Below are 24,076 nucleotides of genomic sequence, written 5' to 3' on the forward strand. Positions count from 1 at the left end.
TAATTGTGATTTTAGTTTGCATCTCTCTGATCCTAGTGATGCTGAGCATCCTTTCATATGCCTATGATCCCTCTGTATGTCCTCCTTGGAGAAGTGTCTATTTAGGTCCTTTGACCATTTTTTAATTGGATTGTCTTCCTGATGCTGAGTTGTATGAGTTCTTTATATATTTTGGAGATCAAACCCTTGTCCAAGGTATCATTGGCAAATATGGTCTCCCGTACAGTTTTATTTCTCATTTTGATGATGGTTTCTTTCACCATTCAGAAGCTTTTTAGTTTGATGTAGTCTCATTTGTTTCTTTTTTCCTTTATTTCCCTTGCACTAGGAGATACACTGATGAAAATATTGCTGTGTGGATATCTGAAATTTTACTGCCTATATTTTCCTCTGGGACTTTTATATTTAAGTCTTTTATTCATTTTGAGTTTATTTTGGTGTATCATGTAATTTGGTGGTCTGGTTTCTTTCTTTCTTTCTTTCTTGCATGTACCAGTCCAGTTCTCTCAATACCATTTATTGAAGAGGCTATCTTTACTCCATTGTATGCTCATATACCCTTTGTCAAATATCAGTTGACCACAGAGACCTGAGTTTATTTCTGGGCTCTCTATTCTGTTCCATTAATCTATGTGTTCGTTCTTATGTCAGTACCAGATTGTTGATTACAGTGGCCTTGTGGTATAGTGTGATATCAGGTATTGTGGTCCTTCCTACTTTGTTGTTCTTTCTCAATATTGCTAAGGCTATTCAGAGTGGTTTTTGGTTCCATGTACATCTTTGAAATATTTTTTCTAGATCTGTGAAATATGCCATTGGTATTTATTTAATAGAGATTGTATTGAATCTATAGATTGCTTTGGGTAGTATGGACATTTTAATGATGTTAATCTTTCCAATCCATGAACATGGGATGTGCTTCCATTTCTTTGTATCTTCTTTTCTTTCTTTCTTCAGGGTCCTATAATTTTACAAGTACAGGTCTTTTACCTCCTTGGTTAAGTTTATTCTTAGGTACTTTATTTTTCTTGTTTCTATAGTAAGTGGGATTGTTTTCTTAGTTTTTCTTTCTGATAGTTCATTGTTGGTGTACAAAAATGCCTTTGATTCCTGACTGTTGACTCTATATCCTGCTGTTTGCTAAATTCATGTATTGGGCTAAGAAGTTTTTTGGTGGAGTCTATAAGGTTTCCTATGTACACTATCATGTCATCTGAAAATAATGACAGTTTTACTTTCTTCTTCCCAATTTTGACACCTTTTATTTCTTTTTCTTGTCTGATTGCCATAACTAGAATTTTTAGTACTGTGTAGAACAAGAGTGGGAAAGCTTTTAGTTTTTGCCCATTGAGTATAATGTTTGCAGTAAGTTTCTCATATATGTCTTTTATTATGTCGAGGTATGCTCCCTCTGTTCCATTTTGCAAAGCAATTTTATATTAAATGGGTGTTGGATTTTATCAAATTCTTTTTCAGCATCTATTGGTATGATCATGTGATTTTTGTCCTTCAATTTGTTTATGTGGTGTATTATATTTATTGATTTGTTAATATTATACCATCCTTGCATCCCTGATGAGTTCCACTTGATCATGGTGTATGATCTTTTTAATGTACTTCTGAATACAGATCACCAGTGTTTTGTTGAGGAATTTAGCATCTATGTTCATCAGGGATATTGGCCTGTAGTTTCCTTTCTTTGTTGTGTCTTTACCTAGCTTTGGAATTAGGATGATACTGGCCTTGTAAAAAGAGTTTGGGAATCTTCCCTCTTCTTGATTTTTTGAATTAGTTTGAGGAGGATAGAAGTTAATTCTTCCTTAAATGTTTGGTAAAATTCACCTTTGAAGCCATCCAGTCCAGGACTTTTGTGTGTCAGGGGTTTTTTGATTGCTGCTTCAATTTCACTAGTTGTTAACAGTCTCTTCAGGCTTTCTGCTTCTTCTTGATTCAGTTTTGGAAGATTGTATGTTTCAAGAAATTTGTCCATTTTTCCCAGGTTGTCCAATTTCTTGGCATATAGATGTTCATGGTAACTTCTTACAATCTTTTATACTTCTGTGGCATTGTTTGTACCTTCTTCTCTTCCTTTCTGATTTTATTTATTTGGGCCCTCTATCTTTTTTTCTTGATGAGTCTGGTTAAAGGTTTGTCAGCTTTGTTTATCTTTTCAAAAAAACAGCTCCCAGATTTATTGATCCTTTGAATTTTTCTTTTAGTCTTTATGTCATTTAATTCTGCCTCAATATGATGATTTCCTTCCTACCCAATCTGGGCTTTATTTTTTGTTGTCCCTTTAGTTTCTGTATATGTAGGGTTAGGTTGTTTATTTGAGATTTTACTATCTTCTTTAGGTAAGCCTGTGTTCCTTCTCAGGACTGCCTTTGCTATGTCCAACAGGTTTTGGGTTGTTTTGTGTTCATTTTCATTTGTTTCCAGATACTTTCTTATTTCTTCCTTTATCTCTTGTTGACCCATTCATTATTTAATAACATTTCATTCAGTATCCATGTATTTGAATGTTTTTCAGTTTTTCCCTTGAGTCTGGTTTCTGGTTTCAATCCATTGTGATCTAAGCACATGCTTGATATGATTTCAATTTTCTTCCATTTGTTAAGGCTTGTTTTGTGTTCTACCATATGGCTTATCTTTGAAAATATTCCATGTGCATTTAAAAATAATGTATATTTTGCTTCTTTAGGGTGAAAGGTTCTGTATGTATAAATTAAGTCCATTTGATCTAGAGAGCCGTTCAATGCCACAATATTCTTGTTGATTCTTTGTTTGGAAGATCTATCCATTGTTGACAGTGCGATGTTTAATCCCCTACGATGACTGTGTTGTTGTCGATATCTTTCTTGTAGTCCTTCAAGATTATCTTTATATATTTAATTGCTCCTATGTTAGGTAAATATATGATTACAAGAGTTATATCCTCCTGTTTGACTCTTCTTTTAAGTATTATGCAGTGACCTTCTCTGTCCCTTCCTATGGCTTTTGCTTTGAAGTCTATCTTGTCTGACAAAAGTATTGCTACCTTAGTTTTTGTTCCCCATGTCCATTTACTTGGAATATTTTTTTCCATCCCTGCACTTTTAGTCTGTGTAGATCTTTTGTTCTTAGGTGGGTCTCTTGTAGACAGCATATATGTGGGTCATGTCTTCTGGTCCATTCAGCTACACTATGTCTTTTGATTGAAGCACTTAATCCATTTATGTTTAAGGTTATTATTTTTAATTTTTAACTATATTTTATTGATTATGCTATTATAGCTGTCCCAATTTTTTCCCTTTGCTCCCCTCCACCCAGAACCCCACTTCCCTCCAGCAATCCTTCCACTTAGTTCATGTCCATGGGTCATGCATATATGTTCTTTAGCTTCTCCATTTCCTTTACTATTTTTTAAAAGATTTTATTTATTTATTTTTAGAGAGGGGAAGGAAGGGAGAAAGAGAGGGAAAGAAACATGATGTGCAAGAGAAATATCAATTGGTTGCCTCTAGCATGCCCCGAACTGGGGACCTGGCCCACAACTCAGGCATTTGCCCTGACCAGGAATTGAACTGGTGACTTTGGTTCACAGGCTAGTGCTCAACTGACTGAGCCACACCAGTCATTTACATTTCTCTGTCCATTTGTACCTACCAATTATGCTTAATCCCTGCAACTTCCCCCCTCATTCTCATCTTTCCTCTCCCAACTAATAACCCTCCACATGATCTCCATATCTATGGTTCTGTTCCTTACCTAGTTGTTTGCTTAGGTTTTGTTGGGAAGTTTTCTGTCATATTTTTTTCAAACAGGTTTTCTATCTCTTGCTGCTCTCTTCTCCTTCTGGTATTCATATGATGTGAATGTTGTTACATTTCATATTGTCCTGAAGTTCCCTTAAACTATGCTCATTCTTTTTGAGTATTTTCTTGTTTTGTTTCTCTAACTGACTATTTCTTTCTACTTGTCTTCCAGCTTCCTGGTTTGGTCCTCTGCTTCATTTAAACCACTTTAAATTTCTTCTCATGTATTCTTCATTGCAGATATGGTATTCTTCACTTCCTCCTGGTTTTTATTCATAGTTTCTATGTCCTTTTTCATGCTGATGTAATTCCCCTAAGTTCCTTATAGCTCCCATAAAGTTCCTTGTAGTAGTCACTTAGTTCTTTGAGCATCCTTATAATCATTATTTTGAATTCTATGTCTGATAGGTTACTTGGCTCAATTTTATTTAGTTCTTTTTCTGAGGATTCTTCCTTTCCTTTAAGTTGGAGTTTATTTTTTGTCTCCTCATTTTAGGTGACTCTTTTTTTTTTTCTGTGTCTCAGGGTATTCTGTTTTGCCTTCCTGGCTTTGTGGGCTGGCCTTCTGTGGTAGGAGTTCCGTGAGTTTCAGTGGTGCAGTCTCTTTGATCTCCCTTTATTCAGTTTATGTAGGCTCTATTGTTGTACTTGGGCTTTGATTATTTGCTGGCACATTCATTGGTGAGCTCTCCCCTCCAGCTGGCTGACTGGGAGTCACAACCTCTGCCACATCTTGTATGTGCCCATTGTGAAGCATCTTCTGTACTCCTTGGCTTCCAAATTTCATATCAGCTAAGATTCCATTGAATGTTCAGTTTATTTTTGGAATATCAGCCAAGTATCTGAGTTGGGGGCAAAAGCAAGTGCCCTCAGCTTACATCTACTTGGCCACAATTTTCTTATCTCCCTCAAAACTATTTACACTTTTTAAGGGACTTGATACTGTAACTGAATAAAGGTCCAAGTGCCTGTTGCTATGAAAGCCAATAATTGAGAGACAAGTGCTAATGTAAAGGAATGTGGTTTATTTAGATGTCAGCCATCTGGAAGATGAGGAACTCACGTCACAGAGTCCGTCTTTTGAGAAGATGGGAGACTCGCATCTCAAAGCCCATTGCCACATCTTATTGGAGGCAGAAGTTTCTATAAGGAGGGAGAGAGGAACAGAACAAACAGATCAAGAAAGGGGTTTGAAAAGCTCTCTACATGCAGACAAACATTAGTCCATTCTGATAAGGCAAGTGATGCTCGAGTATGCTCATCCTAGATTAGTCATCCTGGATTCTCGTCCTCCTGACTTCCTGTTATCCTGGCTCTATGGTCAAAGGTCAGCAAATATCCAGGAATTAAGATGCCTGAAGGTTGAAGCCTGTGTCTTTTGAGGAGTTATTTCCAAGGATTCTTATACATACATGCTGTTTATCTATGAGCTACATACTAGTGAGGGTCAGCAATTACAGAAACAATGTCAAAAGACTGGTGAGTAGGTTACAATTCCCCACTGTTACTATTTTTTAATGTTATAATACATTTTATCCAATACTTTCCAGGTAGGTGATGGCAGCTGACACATCTAGCAACAGTCTTCAGAGTACTTTTTAGGGTATTTTTCTAAAAATAGTATCTCGTTTTTATCATCAGTTCAGTCTTAAGTGGCCCATGGTCTAAAATAGTTGCTGCCGAACACTATTTCTGAATTAAAATTGCAAACAAGACTCACTGTAACTGTGTTCCTTTTGGTGGTTTGTTCCATAGGGGTTAGCCATGTCCACACCTGGGCACTGCAAAGGCAAGTCAGCACTTTTAAAAATTCGCTGTCTGACTGTGTACATTTTGCTGTATTGAGTGTATCTGAAAGCCTACTAGGTTGCAGACAATGTGCCATGTTCTAGAAACCAGAAGTAAAAGACAGCATGTTTCTCAGTGTAGAGGAGGAGATAGTCATGAAAACCAGCAGGGAGGATGGACTGAGTGATGCTGCCAGGGTGGGTGTCTGCAGGGGGTGATGGCACCCCCAAACCAGGACGTGGAAGCAGCTTTTGAGGCACAGGCAGTTCCTCAGGAGATACAACCCTTGGGCAAGGAGCACACCAGACAGAGGCTTGAACACAGTAGGGGTCAGCCTTGGGCTCTAGCACAAATCTCCACTTGTGACCTTGGGACAACTACTTGTGACCTTGGGACTACTACTTAACTTCTCTGTATCTCATCTAAAAAAATAATGTACCACAATATAAATTACTTCACAGGGCCAGGAAGGATAACTGAGATCGCATGGGTGATGTGCTTAGAAAACTGCCTGGGGGCACGTAAGAGCTCCAAAGCTGTCACACAGCATTGTCATCACAGCTGAAGCACAGAGTGCACATGGGGAAGAAGTGGGAGCTGTGGGATTGACAGAAAAAGAGTCAACGAGGGCCCTCCATGACATCCTGAGGATATTCTTCACCCTGACACCCACAATTCTCTTCCAGGTGTTTGGAGTCTGGGAGATCACTGTCTAGAGGCAGGAAGAATAAGGAACCAATAATCTCCTCATATTCCTTCCAGTGCTGAGACATAATTGCCACCTGAGAGCAAATAAATTCAGTCCCAGTCTTGGGCATAAAGTGTATGTAACACATCTCCTTCCACTTATTAGCATCCTGTCAATAACCAAAGGAAGGTAGCTTCCCTGCCCTCTGGAATTTTTAATGGTTAACACCCACCCAATGGCAATAATTATTTTAATAATATCAAACTATATAGTTAAAGAATAAATTTCTGGGTGGGAGGAGTATATAAAAAAAACCACCCAGCCAAAAGAAAGAGATCTTGGGAATTTTCACCCATGGTGGAGCTTGGCTTTACTGAAATAGAATGTAAAACAAGATGGACTGATTTTGCATGGAGAATAGACTCTTCTTACTTTCCCTTTTCTCTTGCAGCTTAAAATAAAGCAGCTGCCCACCCCAGTCACAGCACCCGCCTCCCATGGTGGGTTCACCTCTGACTATTGAGTCAATACATGAATTCAACCCAGGTACTGTTTCCTGCCCGCCTTACTCCTCCCTACCTCAGCCTTCTGCCCCCACTCTGGCCCTCTTCATGCTCCATGGCTATGCTCAGCTTCTGTGAAGGCAAATGTTTCCCCTTGTCCAAACAGGCCGACAGGCTAGGAGAAAGGAAACAACCATCCCACCCAGTTTGCACTGGTTGTCCTGGCATAATTATTGTAGTGCCCCTTTTCCCTCTCAAAGTGTCTATTTGGATTATAAGTTGCACACAAATTCTATGGTCACAAATATGAGTAATTAAACATTCAGCTCCTCAAGGCCAGGGGCTGGGTTCATATTTTTTATTATTAAATCTCCAGCACAGTGTCATAAAAAAAAAATCTGATCCTTGTACTTTCCATAGTTTAACGTTGGATGACAGTTCTGTCCGCATTAAGGCCCAGGGGTCTGAATCTCAGTTTTTACATCTGTAAAGCAGAGATAATAATACTTGCCTTCTAGAACTGCAAACAAAGCAAAGGCAATACTAAGTTTCTGTTCTATATAATATTATATAAATGTCATTTTCCAGAACTTACTGCAATTGTCGCATGGTAGGCATTTCATATGTGCTCGTGACTGAATGAATAGGGAATAATAACAATAATAAATTAACAATCCTTGATGGGGAAATGATCGATTTCCCCAAAATTCTAATGTCATACTTAGCAATCAAAATGGACTTACAGTCCTACCCTGAGAGAGAAAAATGAACCTCTCCCACAAGCTTGCTCTGAAGACTGGAAAGGAAATAAATTTAAAAATATTGGGGCATGTGGTAAATGAAGCATGGCTGAAGGTGGCACAAGGAGTCAGGACGGACAGGGGACATGAGAGGGACAGGACCTAGCCTACCTGGCTGTCTGGTAAAGGTCATAATCTTTAGAGAGTACTGAGACAGAATGGTGATTCAAACTGAATTTCTTGAATTTTGTTTTAACTTAGGAGCAGTTTAGGACCCAAGGAAAGTTCATTTTTATGCCTGTGTGGAAATTCCTCTGCCTGGTGCACTTTATGACCAGACAGGGTCCTCACTAATAGGCACCATAAAATGCTAATTGATCTTTTTTTCTTATTTGAAAAGGGAAGTACAATTAGAAAAGAAAGCATTGAAGTTCTTTTTTTTTTTCAATCTGGGTTTTAGAATGTATGACTTTGGAATCACAGAAGTCTGATTTCCATATTAGATTTAATTTTTACTAGTTAGAACAAAAAGAAAGAGATCTTGATGAAAAAAAGGAAAAATCTCAACTAAAAAGCACTAAATATTGATATTTAATTGAAATATCTGCATATTTCTGCTAATACTGGAATTGTCCCTGAACCAATTGGTCATTTGGCATTTTGAGGCATGTAAGCCCCACACAAATTATATAGGCCAAGGGATCTTTTATCAAGTGAAATTGGATATGAGCAAAGCATGCCTTTTCTTTTTTCTTTTTTTTTTTTTTTTTGCCTTTTCTTTTAAAAGTAAAATTTTTGACTTAGAAAATTAAAACCCAGCTTTCGATGCCTGACTTTCCCATTTATTTATGCTTATCACATGTGGTCCTCTCTAAATGTCAGGGGCAGAGATTGGATGAGGTCTTAGAGCCCAAGGGCGCTGTTGGTAACACAAGGATAGCAAGAGAGGAAGACCCTTTTTTCAGTCAGCCTGCTGCCTAGTTGGGCTGACAGGACACATACATAAGAAGACAGGCAGTGACAACAATTGCCCTGCTCTGGAAACCAGATGTGATAAAGATAGAGAAGCCCTGACTGGGTGGATCAGTTGGTTGGAGTGTCATCCTGTACACCAAAAGGTTTTAGGTTGGATCCCTGGTCAGAGCACATACCTAGATTGTGGGTTCCATCCCTGGTTGCCTGTTTGGGGCATGTACAGCTAGCAACCGATCAATCCCTCTCCCTCTCCCTCTCCCTCTCCCTCTCTCTGTCTCTGCCTCTGTCTCTCTCTCTCTCTCTCTCTCTCTCTCTCTGCCCCCACTGTCCTCTCTCTCTAAAATCAATAAAACAAATCCTAGGGTAAGGATTAAAAAAGTAAAAATCTTTTAAAGTTAGAAAAGCAAAGCTTCACACAAGCTGAGAGAAGATGCAGTTCTTTCCTGCTTGATCAGTATCACTGGACACCCACTGAAGTGGGATAGGCTCTTAACCTGCTACTTCATCTCAGTTCTGATGATCTCAAATTTAGGGTCTTGCTCATGGAAGTGGGTAACTCATGTGCTTCTGCTCAGACTCCATGACTTGTTTTCTCAACCCTAAATCACTGGAATGCCCTGATTTCTCCTGTTTTGATTTTCTCAGGTTGCCCATTGAGATGACCTATTCTTCCCCCTCCTGGCCAATGCAGGTTTTCAAGTTCTTAACCCAGTCACTTGGCCAGTGCATCCTCCTAAGAACCAGAAGTCACTTAGTAGAGATGGAGCTGAAGTGACACAGAAAGCTTTCCTGAACATGTCTGGGAGTGTGAGACAGCCAAGGAAGTGACAGCACCTAGCCAGGAACACTGTGATAGTTTCTAAGAGATATGACAAAGCTGCAAGCTTTGAAGACAGAAGCCTTCAGATTTCTATACTGGTTCTGCCACTTTTTGGCTGTTTTATTTTGGACCCCATCAGAATATCAGTATTTACATCTGTAAAACGGGGATATCATAAAACATAACTCCCAGGATATGAGGTCTGAATGAACTACTTTTCATAAAATGTTTATTACTGTGCTTGACATACTATAGCTTCCTTTCTAGAAGTGTGAAAAGAACTGCATAAAGGAGTCAGTCATGGACCCCTCAACTCAATGCAGAGCTCCAGAGAGAGATGTAATCTACCTGGGGAGACTCAGCCACAATTAGTGGCACAATAATAACAATGAGGTCCTTGAAGAGAAGCATTACTATCAAGGCAAGATCATGAACTTTCTCTTGTCCAAAACAATGGAAGAATGAGGTGTTCTGGCTACTGGGTAGTCTAGTTAAGAGCTAGTTCTCATCACATTGTTTTTCAAATAGTGAAAACTGAATGTTTCTTGAATACAGTACATAATAATTATACTATAATATATACTGTGTAATATATATCACATGAATTCTCAGTTTTTCAAATAATATAATATGTCTGTAATGTCAAAATCATGCAAAATACAAATTATTTTTTAGGGAAGGATAATTTGGATAATATTTCAGTCTCATTTAGTGCTCAGAGATATTACTTTGCATATTAGTTCTCTTTGAATGTAGTGAATTGAATCATGTCCTCCCCAAATATATGTTCCAACCTTAGGTACTTGTGAATGTGACCTTACTGGGAAATAGTAAAATTTACAGATGTACTTAAGATAAGGTCACACTGGAGTAGGATGGGCCCTACATTTAATGACTAGTGTCCTTCTAATAAAAAGAGAGACACAGAAATACAGACACACAGGAAAGAAGTCTATGTGACAACAGAGGCAGAGACTGGAATGATGTGGCTGCAAGCAAGGGACACCAAGGACTGCTGGCAACCACCAGAAGCCAGGAAGAGGTGAGGCACGATTCTTCTCTGGAGCTCTCAGATGGGGCATCGCGCTGCCAACACCCTGATTTCAGACCTCCAGTCTCTAGGTGTTTGAGAGAATACATTTCTGTTCTTTTAATCCACAGTATTTGTGGTAATTGGTTATGGTAACCCTAAAAAACAAATATATAAGGTAATTACTGAGTGAAAATTTTGATGTCCCTGTTTTAGTACTTGTTCATAAAAGTTGAAATCTTATTTTTAAAGAGAAATGTTCCTTAGGATACTTGGAAGTATACTTATTTTATAAGTAATGCTATATTATTTAAAAGTTATGTGTATATGAGATTGTAGTACATAAAATAATATGCTAAATACCCTGAAAATAGTCACCATTAGACACTCATGTTCAGTAAGAGCAGTCATAAGGCAACTCACCATCACCGCATGGTAAATTATCAGGAGTAAAAGTAGCCAAGGAGTATGAAACCTTTCATTATTTCTCGGCCAGCTACCTTTACTTTAAAACTTTTGCTCTTTTCTTATTAAACTAGCTATTATCTGGACCTGCTAGAATCAATAAAATGAAGTCCCATTTTGAACAAAATGCTTTTTTCCCCTGTGAGGTTAAAAACTTAGCATAAAACTCCAAGCAAGAGAAAGTTCAAGTTGCCTTTTATTCACAGTCTTTATCAAGCAAATAATATTCATATTTCAAATTATGCAAATAAGCATTTACATGATAAATCGTAATTGCTCTCAGACAGCTGTTTATAATTGGGTAAATGAGACACACTTTTAAATTGTCTAAATAGATACTTACCCGTGTTTACATATTTATACACTAGACTGTAACTGTTCTGAATCAGCTGTTATCATCCATTGTGTCTAATAACAGACCAAAGGAAGAGAACTTTTTGTACAAACAACAAAATCCATTTTACCTTGCTCTGAGATCAGGATGCCAGGTCTCTCAAACCAGTGGTCGTGTCTCTCAACACAACCCTTGCCCGTGGCATTTCACAATACCTCCAGCATGAAATGATTTTATATCAGTTTGGTCAGCTGGGAAATGAATCCTGACTCATATTCTTATCTGACTAAATATACCTGTGCCAAAGAAGAAACATGTTCCCCCTGGCTGCTGTGGCTCAGTGGATTGAGCATTGTTCTGCGAGCCAAGTGTCGCTGGTTCGATTCCCAGTCAGGGAACATGACTAGGTTGCACGTCAGGTCCCGAGTTGGGGGTGCGAGTGAGAGGCAACCACACAGTGATGTTTCTCTTCCTCTCTTTCTCCTTTCCCCTCTCTACAAATAAACAAGCAAACAAACAAATAAATTATTTTTAAAAAAGAAAAAGAAAATAAAAAAAAAACATGTTCCCGCTAATGAAATGTTTTTTTACCTAAAAATCCAATACTTATCTATTTAACAATAGTCTTATGTCAATCAAAAAAAATCAACAGGTATTTCTCTTGAGACTACAGGAGAAACATAAAGCACAGTGCCTGTCCTTGAGAAGCTTATGACCAAATTAGGAAGATGGAACTAACACATTTGAAATGCTCTGAGAGCAATTAAAAGAAAAGCAAAGAGTATTGAGCTAAAGGAGCTTAGAAAACCACAGGAGGCGGGTAGAATATATGGCCTTGGGTGAGGTGGACTGGGTTTTGAGGACCCTGGGAACCGGCTCACTTCTTCCTGTAGAGTGAGGACTGTCTGGATGCTGTATAGCAGCCCGAGATGAGGAACACACCTGCAGAACCAAGCATACAACAGCCTTCTTCCTACCACTTTCACACACAGCCGCCCAGGGAAATCCAAGGACCCAACGTGAGTGACAGACAGCCTTGCCGTGGAGCACCATTGTCTGTTTTTTTGCAGGAGGCAAAGAATTCTACCCTTAAAGAAAAAAAATCTTATTGCATTTGCCTTTGCTTTCTTAAAGTAGTCAACATTTGTCTTGTTTCTTCTGGTCCTCTCCAAGCAAATGCATTTGTTTCCAGTTCATCTGATTCTGTGCTTGGGTGGTGTTTCATGTGCTGAAGAAAGAACTTGACTCCGAGATGCTCTGGATGAATTGAGAGGTCTCAAATGCTACATCACAGACTCACACACTGGGAAGGCTGGAGCATAGGGACTGGGGAAAAACACCTAAAGCAGCTACAGTGGCACCCAGAAAGGAAAACATGAGGGCTTGGGAGGGCAAGCCTCTCTCCTCCCATTAAGTGCAATGAGAGTCTTTGCAATGCTAACCAAAATTTGAGAGCTATAAGCAGCAGCAAATAGGCCTGAGGCCAAAAAATGGAAACTAGAAGGTCTGGTTAATGATGATAAATTTAAGGAAATCTCTTTTGTAGGCAGTTTCTTCCTCGCTCTATTGGAAGAAGCTACTTCAGGAACTTGTAATGTGGGGTGTGCTGCAGTAGAGAGAACCCTAAATTAGGAAAATATGGGATCCAAGTCAGATTCTGTGAGTTGCTGGGCAAGTCACTCACTGCCTCAGTTTCTTTTTCTGTAAACTAGATAAAGGTCGTTTCAGTTCTGTGAGGAATGAACAGCTCCCAGTGGCTATATGAGGATGAAACTCCTCCTTTCCACATGCATCCCACCCCCAAGATACGCTATCATAACAACAGCTGCCACAATTAGTTGAGTACCTGCTAATGGTGGGCAAGCACCCTGACAGGCATGTTACATAAAATACCTTATTAATCTTCATGACACCCATATGAATTATTGTTTCCACTTTATAAATGAGGGACTGTGGCTTCAGAAAGTTACAAAGTTGGCCCAGGTCACTCAGATTTTTTTGGACAAGCCAGACTTCACATCCAAATCTGGTTCTTTCTGTCTGACCCTCAAATCTGGTGCATATTGGAAAAAAAAATCAGATTGCTTTTCCTGGACTATGCTTTATGTTTTCCTAGATCAGCCTCAGTACTAGCTCTGTGCCTTGTATTCATGAGTTACTCATATATTTGTGGATTACAATTTTCTAAAAAATTCTGCTTCTTGAGGGATTTATATGCTACTGATACTAAGGCTGGTGGGTGGGCAGCCTTGTGGTGGAGAGTGGAAGAGGGTTATATATTTGAGTAATTCAATTGACTGCTGAGTGCCTAGTCCCTCTCATTAAAGCCTTTTGGATCTGCTAGGAGTGACTGTTGGCCAAAGCAGCCAGAGCGAAGCCTCCTGCCACTTGGGTTATATTTGGTGGAAGAAAAGTGGCTGTGGTTACAAGCATGACATGGGACAGAAGTAAGAAAGCTCTCCACCACCTTGGCTCCCTCCTGAGCAGGATTCTGGGTGGCTGGCTGGCCTGCCTCCCGCTCCCCCCCCCCCCCCACACACACACTCCCCGCCCCAGACTCAGGTCTCTGTCCCTAGAATTGACTTGGACCACCTTGGGTGGTCGCTCCCATGGCCATTATGCACGTGCAGCTTTCTGCCTATTGACATTAGGGGATGTGCCCCCACCTTCCCTTTGTTTCATCCTCTATTTAAGACACATTTGTTCTCCCTGGTGTTTAACTGGTTTTCAATCTATGTTCTTTGCTGGGGTGAGTTATCTTCTTTAAAAAATGCAACTTACAAAGGGTTTCTGTGCCACCCAATTAGCATTGTTAAACTGTTTGGAAACAAATACTACTTAGACCAGATGAAATCACACTCTGTTAGTCACTGGGATGCTACTAAAAAGCAAATCACAACAGAATTTCTAAAAATTAGCCTCTGGTTCCCTACAAGGACTTTTAAAATGCTGCAGGCCTTCAAGTTTCTTAATTGGTATCTGAACAAAACCACCCTCTCTTTTCTACGCTTCCTGGCATTGCACCCTCAGAGAGGGTGATCAAATCAACTCCCTGCCACTGGCTTCCTTTTACCAACTGGTAAAAACCATGGCTGGGCAGAGACAGAGGCCACCAAGCTGAAACAGGCACTCACTCTCTCAATTTCTCCTCCCTTCGTCCCTCCCTTCACCCAGTCGCCTTTACACCTGGTCAGTGCAAACACCTCTGTTCATTTAGTGACACTAGCAGGTTTTTCCCTCTATGCTGCCTGCCCCTTGGGGATGCTCTTGTGACAATCAGCTTATCTGAGAGTCAGGACCCTACTAGGATTTGGGTAATAGAAAAATCTCAATAAGGAAAAAAATAAGTGTGCACCATGAAAAGAGATATTCAGGTACTTTTCCCAGTGGTTCTATGAAAGAAATGATTAAGGTGATAATTCATGAAACCTGGGTGATCTTTATTTTAATTATATTTTAGGAGAAACCAGAAATTAAATTTGCCAGGGATGACCTATTAATTATATTGTATAACTCCCCGCATTTGCTATCTAAGCTTTGACAACAGACGTTGTCCTTTTTAATAATCATTTTAATAACATGTAAGAAAGGGAATGTCTAACTTTAGGTACATACAGTAGTTCCTCTCTGTATCGCGGTTCACTTATCACGGCCTCACTGTACCACAGGATTTTTAAAAATATTTTATTTAATTATTTATCGCGGATTTTTTGCTATATCGCGGGATTTTGCAGTACTGTATATGTGTGTTGTTAAAGTTACGTAGGTTTAAGAGTGTAGAATATGTTTAAGAACATAAGTAGTGTTTACAAAAGTGTGGAAAAGGTTAATAAGGAAGTGGGAACGGTTTATAAGTGTGTGGGAAGGGTTTATAAAGCCTTAAAATATATATCAATATGGAAATAAATGTAAGGTTCCTACTTCGCGGATTTTCACCTATCTTGCGTGGTGGTGGTGGTGATGGCATCTAGAACGTAATACCCACGATGAGTGGGGGAACACTGTATATTATTTCTTTGATTTTTTCCTCCTCAAAATTTGTTTTACATCCCAATCCTTTTGCTTAAGAAAAAAAGGTTTTTCTTTTTTTAAGTGGCAAAAAAAGCAACTAAAACCCAGTGTGTGACCACCTGTTTCTTTCTCACACCACAAACCACTAAAAGTGCCAAAGACAAGAGCTGAGTCTCAAATATGTATTCAAAAAATGTGCACATCCTGACGCCATAGCCGTCCGGGAATATATCAACCTAGTGTTTAGAAGCAACAGACATACACTGTATAGGCTCATGTGGACCACGGACAGAGCAAAGCTGGAAACAGACTTTGTGAAAATAGTAGGGGAGTGACCTGGGATTGATCGTAAATTTACAATTTAAACAAAAACTTGATAGGCAGGTGGAATCAAAAAGCAATAGAATTTTTGTGTATAATATAATTTTTCAATATTAGTTTTCAATATAAGTGAAGCACTTGCTCTTAATTTCCTCAGGTTCATATTACAAAGCAAAATGTTATTTTGAGGATAAGCCAACCACAGTTTAGTATAGATTTTATTAAACAGATATAGATTTTATTTATTTTAAGTAACTTGTTCAGTAGCAGAATACTCTTTCCTTCACTTAATTAAAGGTCATAACCAATTAAAAATAGAAACATACATTAAAGATGACTTTATTATCTAGGAGATATTCAAGCTATCATTAAAAACATCATCTAAAAAAGTACAGCTTTATTATATGTATTTGTGTTAAATACCTAACATACATTTTTCAGTATCCAAATTTCCTTAAAGTCATTACTTAATTTTTTCTTAACTTGAATAAGCCCAGTTTATGGGTTTTAAGATTCAGAGCAAGACAAATAGAACAATAAATTTCTCAAGACATGCTAAACGTTGTGCTTCATACCCTGTTGAGATAAAGCTAGACCTGAAATGCCCAGTGTTGAGCTTTGTCATTTATGTATCTGTCCAGTGTCGCCAGAGGTAGTTTCCATGGTAAAAGCTCCCTGTGCACGAGAAGCAGGGTGAGTGGAATGTCTCTTCCCATGAAGAACTTTTCACCGACAGTGATAAAGGCCAAGAATCTCCTTCTCACAAATGATTGAAAAACAGAACACGAAGGACATTTTTATTTTGTTTTGTTTCCTTTGTGTGGTATGTGACTTCAGTGCAAATACCCATTTAATCAAGAATACAAAGACAGCCACCTTTGCTGGCTAAGGGATTTCCAGGGATGGCAGTAAATGTATACAGCTCTTTTACTTTTTTGTGTGTATGTGGGAAAATTCTTGCAGGTTGTCATTTCTTGTTCTTGTGTATTTTTGCCTCCTTGGAGGAGAGGAAAAATTTTCCAAAGGGTTATTTAAGAGCAAACTAAATAGAATCTAGAAAAACTTGAAGCGCTTTGAAAGCTGAAACTTACCTATTATCATATATATTTTTAAATGTTGAGATATAATTGACATATAATATTGCATCACTTTTAGTGTACAATGTAATGATTTGATATGTGTATAAATTACAAAATGATTACTAGAATTAGTTTAGTTGACATTCCTCACCTCAGTTACAATTTGTGTGTGTGTGTGTGTGTGTGTGTGTGTGTGTGCTGGGAACTTCTAAGATCTACTCTCTTAGCAACTTTCAGATATAAAATATTGTTAACAATGGTCACCAGGCTGTACATTACACCTCCAGAGCTTACTCATCTTATGACTGGAAGCTATTGTCATTAGTTTTTAGAAATATAAAGACTTTGGGAAATAATACAGAAGCACTATTGACTGGAACCTTCCTGTTCATGTTTTTCTTTTTCTTTTTTTTTTTGAGTTGAAGTAAATTGCACCTGTAGCTCTAAAACAGCACAGGCTCTGTTTCTCTCTCACCTTTTAATCATTCTCTTCTCATTCCTTGTATTACAATAGACTTTCTTACTCCACCTTAGGTCCCCTTCCTCCTTCCTCCTAATTTCACAGTCTATCTGCTTTCAAGTCTCTCCATCTTTGCTTCTTCTAGGTAATCTATCCTGACTCAGGATGCAAAAGCAAGGGTGAGGGCACAATGCAAGCCTTCTCAAATGTATAAAACATAAAGTGATGTTTTATTGCTGCTGCTATTATCACTAATAAGAAAAAGGAATATCTGATTCTTTAGCCCTCTGAGATACTGTGGTCCTTGTTTTCACCAAATATTAATAAATACTTCTCCAAAATAATAGCTGGTTTGGTGTTTAAACTGCTGTCAAATGGGACACAAACAATATCTTACCTTAATAATGTAACCCTTTTAAAATTGCAAAGTTAATGTCAATCAAATTAAAGATATAAAGAAAAAGGTGCCTCATTTTGGGTAATTTAAGAAAAAATAATGATTGGCTTGATTTGAAGTGCTGCTGATTTTAAGTATGTGTTGTAGGCAGGCCCATGTGAGGTACTGGGGCAGGCATCATCACATATGTCCCTGGGGCCAGTCTACTCTGTCAGTGTCTATATGTGACATTAAATGTGACTTAGGACCTGATCCCTTATTGTGTAGACATCAATAAGGATCCTGTGTCATATAAATTATAAGAAAAGGAATATTAATTGGTACCTTAAAAATAAAAGGTTAGACAAAAATGAGAAGTTCAGTTGGGGACAAATAAGGTTTGGCACCCTCCCCAAAATGGGTTTGTTTGTTTACTCTGACAATTTACATTCTATGCTATCACAGCTACCCTCATTATACCATTATAAGGCAAGGGAAAGATCACAAATACTTAAATAAACTAATAAACTAATTTAAACATTAAAAAGTTATTGGCAGGTTCTTTGGGAAATGGAGACTACAGATATTTAACTAGATACATTTACTTTTTAATTCATTGAATCATTTTACCCCCTATTTTTTTATGTATATACCTAAACAACCAGATAAACATATTAAGAGAGAAAAACTTTTCTCCTAGAGATCAAGAACAACAACCAAAAGTTCACGTAAAGTCAATATTTTAAGGAACTTAAGGTGGGATCTTTCAAAACCTGTCATTTGACATTAAACAATGAAATCTAAAGCCCATTTTAAAGATGTACTAAAGTCCCAGTCTGAAAGTAATTGCTGTTTCTTGTCTCATGTGAACATATACATATCATCAATACAACTAAGAAAAAATCGCAGCCAGACCTGGACCACCGCCAAGCAATTGACTGTTAGCCATTAAAAGGGAAATGTTTACTTATTCATGGCAACTAGTTTTCAGAACGAAAGGCAAAGAGGTCTGATTTTAAATGCTGCCTTTTCTTTCCATCAAGATCATTCACTTTTTCTTGGAAGTGTCAAAAGCCCATTTTTATTTTCCTTTTGCTATTTTCACCAGAATACTGATAAAAAGGGAAAATCAGTTGCTATGAGGCAAAGAAAAATATCCTGGCAGTTGAGGGCCCTCCATCTATCAAGGGGAATTTGCTGTATAGATTTGCAGGATTTTGTGAGACACTTAACCAAAATGGAAGGATTTAAAAACAGAATGCAAGATCTATCTGCAATCATTTTTTAAAAATCAAGATACTTTAGTTTTATTTCAGAAATTTATAGTTTTAAATTCTTAAGCACATAGCAGTGATGATCATCTGAGATAATACTTCTCAGGATGATTAGTGCAGATGCTTAAATACCTTCATGATAGCACAGATGCCTAAAGATTAAAAATTCTTACTGGGATTGCAATGAACTACCTTCAATTACAGAGTAAAAGCTATTTATCTAATTAAATAATAATACTCACAATTTATGCAGAACATGTGTCCAGAACACTAAAAAATATTTCAATATCTGGGAAGACTATTCAGTTAGATACTTACTTGTGACTTGGAGGCAATTCATAGATTATTTCCAATATGTATAAAACTCAATATCTCGACTACTTTTTTCTATTGACCCAAAATAATTTTCTCCTTCCATGTCTTTTAGTTTACCTGATGTGAGAAGGCCATAAAGGAAGTACCTTTCTCTATTTCTGGCCCTTCATCCCCTTTCCTGAACTGCTTCAGAAGAAACAGGTTAAATGAAACAACCTCCTGGACCCCCCAGGCCCTGGCTGTTCCAACTATTGGAGACAATTTACGTAAAGCCCCAAAGCAAAGTCGGGAGGCCTGCAATAGCACAAAGGCACCTGTGAAGGAAGGAGAAACCCAGAAACAGGGACGTTGCAGCATTTTCTAAAAGGAGGAGTTAGTGTTTCCTGTGCGTATTCAAAACACAGACGGGCCTGGGAGCACTGCTCCAAGGTCGGAGAGGTGAGGCTAGAAGTAATATTTGGAGCTAATCTCAGAGCTAGGTCCCTTCCACAGCACAACTGTGAGATGGGGGATGTATCTCCTCTTAGGGAGCCAAATACTAAGAGTAAAAACAAATATTTGGTGCTAAAGAGCTCTTAAGAACTGAAGAGTGCCATTTGCTTATTTCTACACATCAGTGTGGGCTTAGGATGTTAAATAGATTAAAAGGCTAAAAGAGGTCAGTCACTCCAAGAAAGATTCCTCTTTTGCTTCTCCTGACTTGGTTCCCTTTACAAAATTGTTATATACCCACCCTATTCTTGTGGAAGGTCTTTTGGGAACTCAAAAGATGGCACAAAACTTTAAAGGACATGCTGGAGAATGTGGAGTCAGAGTCCTGATGCTGGAGAATGTGGAGTCAGAGTCCTGGGGATGAGAGTTCCAGAAGAGGCTAATACAGTGATGATTTTAGAAAAACTCCAGAGATGTGGAATCATAAAGCTATAGGGTTCTTCCAAGTTACCAAATCTGTTCTCCTCTATTTCAGATGAGAAAATAAGAGGCTCAGACTGAGGAGCTGATTAGAGCTAATTAGGGACAGAGCTGGGATGACAGTGCATTCCAAAGCCAGAGCGTCTTCTGCCTGACAAAGCCTGGAACTTCGGACCCTAATTTGGGGTCTGTCCTAATGCTTCCCTAGGACAGCCTTTGCCAGTGCCCTTCTTCCACCTCTCTCAGGAGATGGGCTGGCAGAGCTTGCCAAGCATGGAGCTCTAGCCAAAGAAAAGTCCACAGGCCCCGGGCAGGTCTGCGACCTGACCAGCCTCTAGGACGCTGGAGCTTAGGTTCTAGGGCACGGTGGGCGCCTGGTTTCCATCTTCTGCCTTTGCCCTCCCCCTCTGCACCGCCCCGGTCTATCCACTGTTCATTTCTGCCCCCTATCTCAGAGAGGACAGCTAAGTCATTTCAATTTAATCTTATTTAAAAAGACATAACTAATAAATCTATTGCCGGGAACGCGGAGAGACAGCCAGCAGAGTCGATCGTGCTCCCAATCCCATTGAACCCCATTGAAAACCATGACAACACCGGACAAGCTCTGATTTATCCGGGAGCGCTAAAGTGCATTGTGAGCAGGCGTCAATCACGCATTATTTCAGACTGAACAAATGCAAAATCTTGACTGGAACAAATGCTTCCAACAGGTCCGGGGCGTCGAGCTCCATTTCCCCTTTGTCCGAGGCCTCACAGTTTGGCCTGTACTAGGGTTGCCTTCGCCCGACCACCCAGCGCGCTGCACAGCCCCGGGCACTATGGGCACGCTAGACAGGGAGGCTGCTTGGGAAGGTGCTCCAGGCTCAGCGGCGCCGGGGCAACTGCACAGGAGCCACGTCCTAGTTCAGCTCAGGTGGACCGGGCCGCCCAAGAGCCGCGCCCTTCACTAAATTTAACAACCAGAAACGTAAACCACTGGCTGCCGAAGGAGAGGCCTCTGAAAGTGCACCCGCTGAGCCATACACTGAAGCGCGGCCCTGTTGAAACCACGGGCCATCAAATGTATGCAATTGTGGCGGCTCCCTGCGCCTTCTATAATCATCATTTCCTTGGGTTGGGCTGTGGGGACTAGAAGATCTCGGGGAAACCCCGGGCAGGCCGTCTAATTCTCCCGATCGGTCCATTACCTGATCAAGTCCAGCAGCCACGACCAAGCAGGAAGCCCCGGCTGGAGGCCTGCTCTTGGGCAGAGGCCTCATTCCTGGCAATGGGTCTGATGTTGAGGCCACCGAGCCAGGGCGCAGAAGTGGCGCCAGAGGGTCTAGCAACGTCGAAGAGGACGCAAAGCCCTCCTGGTCCGCCCTGCGAAACGCCCGTGAACTCTAAATCGGGCCTCGGCTCAGCTCTGCGGAGGGCGCGACCCGCAGCCTACGAGCCTACCACTTCGGAATATGTAAATTGCTCGGATGGTATGGGGAAAGGGGCGCTGAGCCAGGGCTCCCCGGATGCTTCCAGCCCTTGCCCAGCACCCCTGAAGTTGTGGGGGACGTTTGGGGTGTGGGGAGGCTCCAAGCGGCCTTCAACACTTTCGGCCCAAGTTCCCATGGGTCCAGGCGACTCCTCTGTGCCCACAGTAAATTCTCGCCTTAGTCCTTAGAGGCGCCCAATCAGAAAGAGAACGAGAGCGCACCAGTTTAACACCGTCTTGTAAATCACTTTCCGGATAATTGCGGGAAACGAACACTCTAGCAAACAAGCTCGAGGAATTAGCAGACAGGGAGCAAATTCCTAGGTGCTCATAAACCTACCCATGACGCTGCCACCCACCTCAGCGCTCCCGAGGGGCCAGGCCCGGTGTCAGCCTGGAGAAGGAGGAAGCTGGGGATGGGCAGGCGAGTGGTGGCCACTGCTCGCCACCCAAGATGTTATTCATCGGTTACAATCCCCATTATCTGTCCCCACTTTGGGCTAATCAGACAGAATTGCTAATGCCGAGGGTTGCTTCCTGCTGCCTCTGGGAGGTAACGGGGCGCTGAGGGGAGGGGGGCGGGGCGGGGCAGGGGGCGGAGGTGGCACCTTCCGGGCTTGCCGTGCCTTTGGTCCAGCACTCATTCAGGTACTTAACACCCTGGAGACCCGGACCTTGCCTTTCAAAGCGTCCTGGGTGGGAAGAGCTGTTTATATAGAAAGGGATTCCGCTGTAAGCGCGCTAATATCTCGGCAGCCAGCGCATGGCGTGTGTCTCTCACGTCCACCAGTAGGAGCGACGTCCCAGGCAACTGCTTGGTTCCCAGCCGAACCTGCCCCTCGCTTCCCTCATCTCCCCGGCTATGACCACCTCTGGACGCCTCAGCTTCACCGTACGCAGGCTCCTGGATTTACCCGAGCAGGACGCGCATCACCTGCGGAGGCGGGAGCCGGAGCTACGAGCCCCGTGTCCCGGATCCTGTACCACCTGGCTGGAATCCGATCGCGGCACCTGCGCGTGTGAGTGAGCGGAGGACGACGTCGGGGGTGGAGGGGGCAAGCGTAATTCAGCGCCTGGCCCACGCAGGGCTGGCTTTCCCCAGTGTTTAAACTGTAGACTCTGTCCTCAAACCCTTACGACTTGCGTCACCAAGTCGGTACAACCTGAGAGCAGATCCCTGCGCCTAGCACTGACGCCAGTTATTTGGGCTTCTGTTTCTAGGGGTCAGAATGTTTAAATATTTAGGACCGGGCCCTTAAATGCTGAAAGCACGGCCACGTTCTCCAGTCCTCTGTGTGGGATGGGCGCATTGGCTCTCCTGGATTCAGGGCTTTGCAAACCTCTGCAAACTGTAGTGCACTCGACCCTCAGGTGGCCGGGGTTGGTGAGGAGGCTTGCGGTAAATTAATCTGCCAGCCCGGCGACCAGCGTGGACTTGTTTTAAGAAAGCCCCGGATGGGTTTCTTTTGGGAGCTTGGTCTCAGGTTGTGGTATAAAAGGTCACTGAATTCGGAGAGGTTAGTGTCCAGGTGTGGGCCCAAGAAAGGAAACGGCCTCACCCCAAAAGCTGCGGGAGAGCGGTGCACGCTCTGGCAAGTGGCTCGGCTCCTCAACGCAGGCGGGAAGCAGCCGGCGCACAGAGGAGCCGGCGCCTCACCAGGCCATGTCTCCTTTGCTGTCCTTAGCCTCGGATGAGAGCAGCCCGGAGACCAGCCTGCCCGACTCGTCACAGGGGCCGCCGGCTCCGCCGGCATCTCCGAGCTCAGACGCCGAGAAGAGGAAGAAGCGGCGGGTGCTGTTCTCCAAGGCTCAGACGTTGGAGTTGGAGCGGCGCTTCAGGCAGCAGCGATACTTGTCAGCGCCCGAGCGCGAGCAGCTGGCGCGCCTGCTGCGCCTCACTCCCACCCAGGTCAAAATCTGGTTCCAGAACCACCGCTACAAGCTGAAGCGCACGCGTGTGCCCGGGACCACGGAGTCGCCGGACTTGGCAGTCTCTGCTCATCTGCGCGCCGCGCCCGGCTTGCTGCGCCGCGTGGTGGTACCGGTGCTGGTGCAAGACGGACAGCCGTGCGGCGGAAGCAGCGAAGTGGGTACGGCCGCTGCCCAGGACAAAAACGGCGCACTTCCAGTCGCCGCTTGCCCTCTGTCCGGCTACGCCGCCTTTGGGCCCGGCTCGGGGCTCGGCCTCTTCCCTACCTACCAGCACTTAGCGACCCCCTCTCTGGTCTCTTGGAACTGGTGAGGCAGCTTCGGGGCTGGGGCTCTGGGCCTACCCCAGTCTTTGTAGTACGCACAGCTGTGGAGCAGGGGTGGAGCCCGAAACCTGAAGCACTACCCGGACTTCACCACCCAGCAGGCCCAACGTCTTTTGGCGCCCAGGTCCCCTGCCCAGTTCTCAACAGCCAGTGCGCAGGGAACTTCCGCTAAGATTCCTCCATTCCATCTCTTCGTCCCCTCAATGTCCAGTCCCAGAGTTAGATTTTACTGCTCGAACTTTATTTCTATATTTTTAAATAACTATTTGTATAGGAAGCAACTTATTTTAAAAGAAATAGAATATTTTTCCCCTAAGTGGTGCTAGAACAAAATGTGTAGGGTTGGGTCCACGTGCACTTCTGCCGGAAAGTAGATGGGTGCTGTGTTTTTCTATAACCAGGTGAATAAGGCCCACCACGAATTGGGTCAAAATCTCTACAAGGCTTTAAGAAGATAAGGTGGAG

At 41.7% G+C, this 24,076-nt stretch overlaps 1 protein-coding gene across 1 annotated transcript; it reads left to right on the forward strand.

Moving 5' to 3' along the window:
• The first annotated feature begins 22,218 nt into the window (after window positions 1–22,218).
• Window positions 22,219–23,598, forward strand: NKX2-8 (NK2 homeobox 8). The gene is made up of 2 exons (XM_090271841.1): window positions 22,219–22,375; window positions 23,042–23,598. Exons 1-2 carry the CDS (start codon window positions 22,219–22,221, stop codon window positions 23,596–23,598), a joined length of 714 nt encoding a protein of 237 aa, XP_090127967.1.
• The last annotated feature ends 478 nt before the right edge of the window (window positions 23,599–24,076 follow it).

The sequence above is a fragment of the Furipterus horrens genome, unplaced genomic scaffold (genome assembly GCF_987537825.1).
Source record: "Furipterus horrens unplaced genomic scaffold, mFurHor1.1.pri manual_scaffold_3, whole genome shotgun sequence".
Taxonomy (NCBI): Eukaryota; Metazoa; Chordata; class Mammalia; order Chiroptera; family Furipteridae; genus Furipterus; species Furipterus horrens.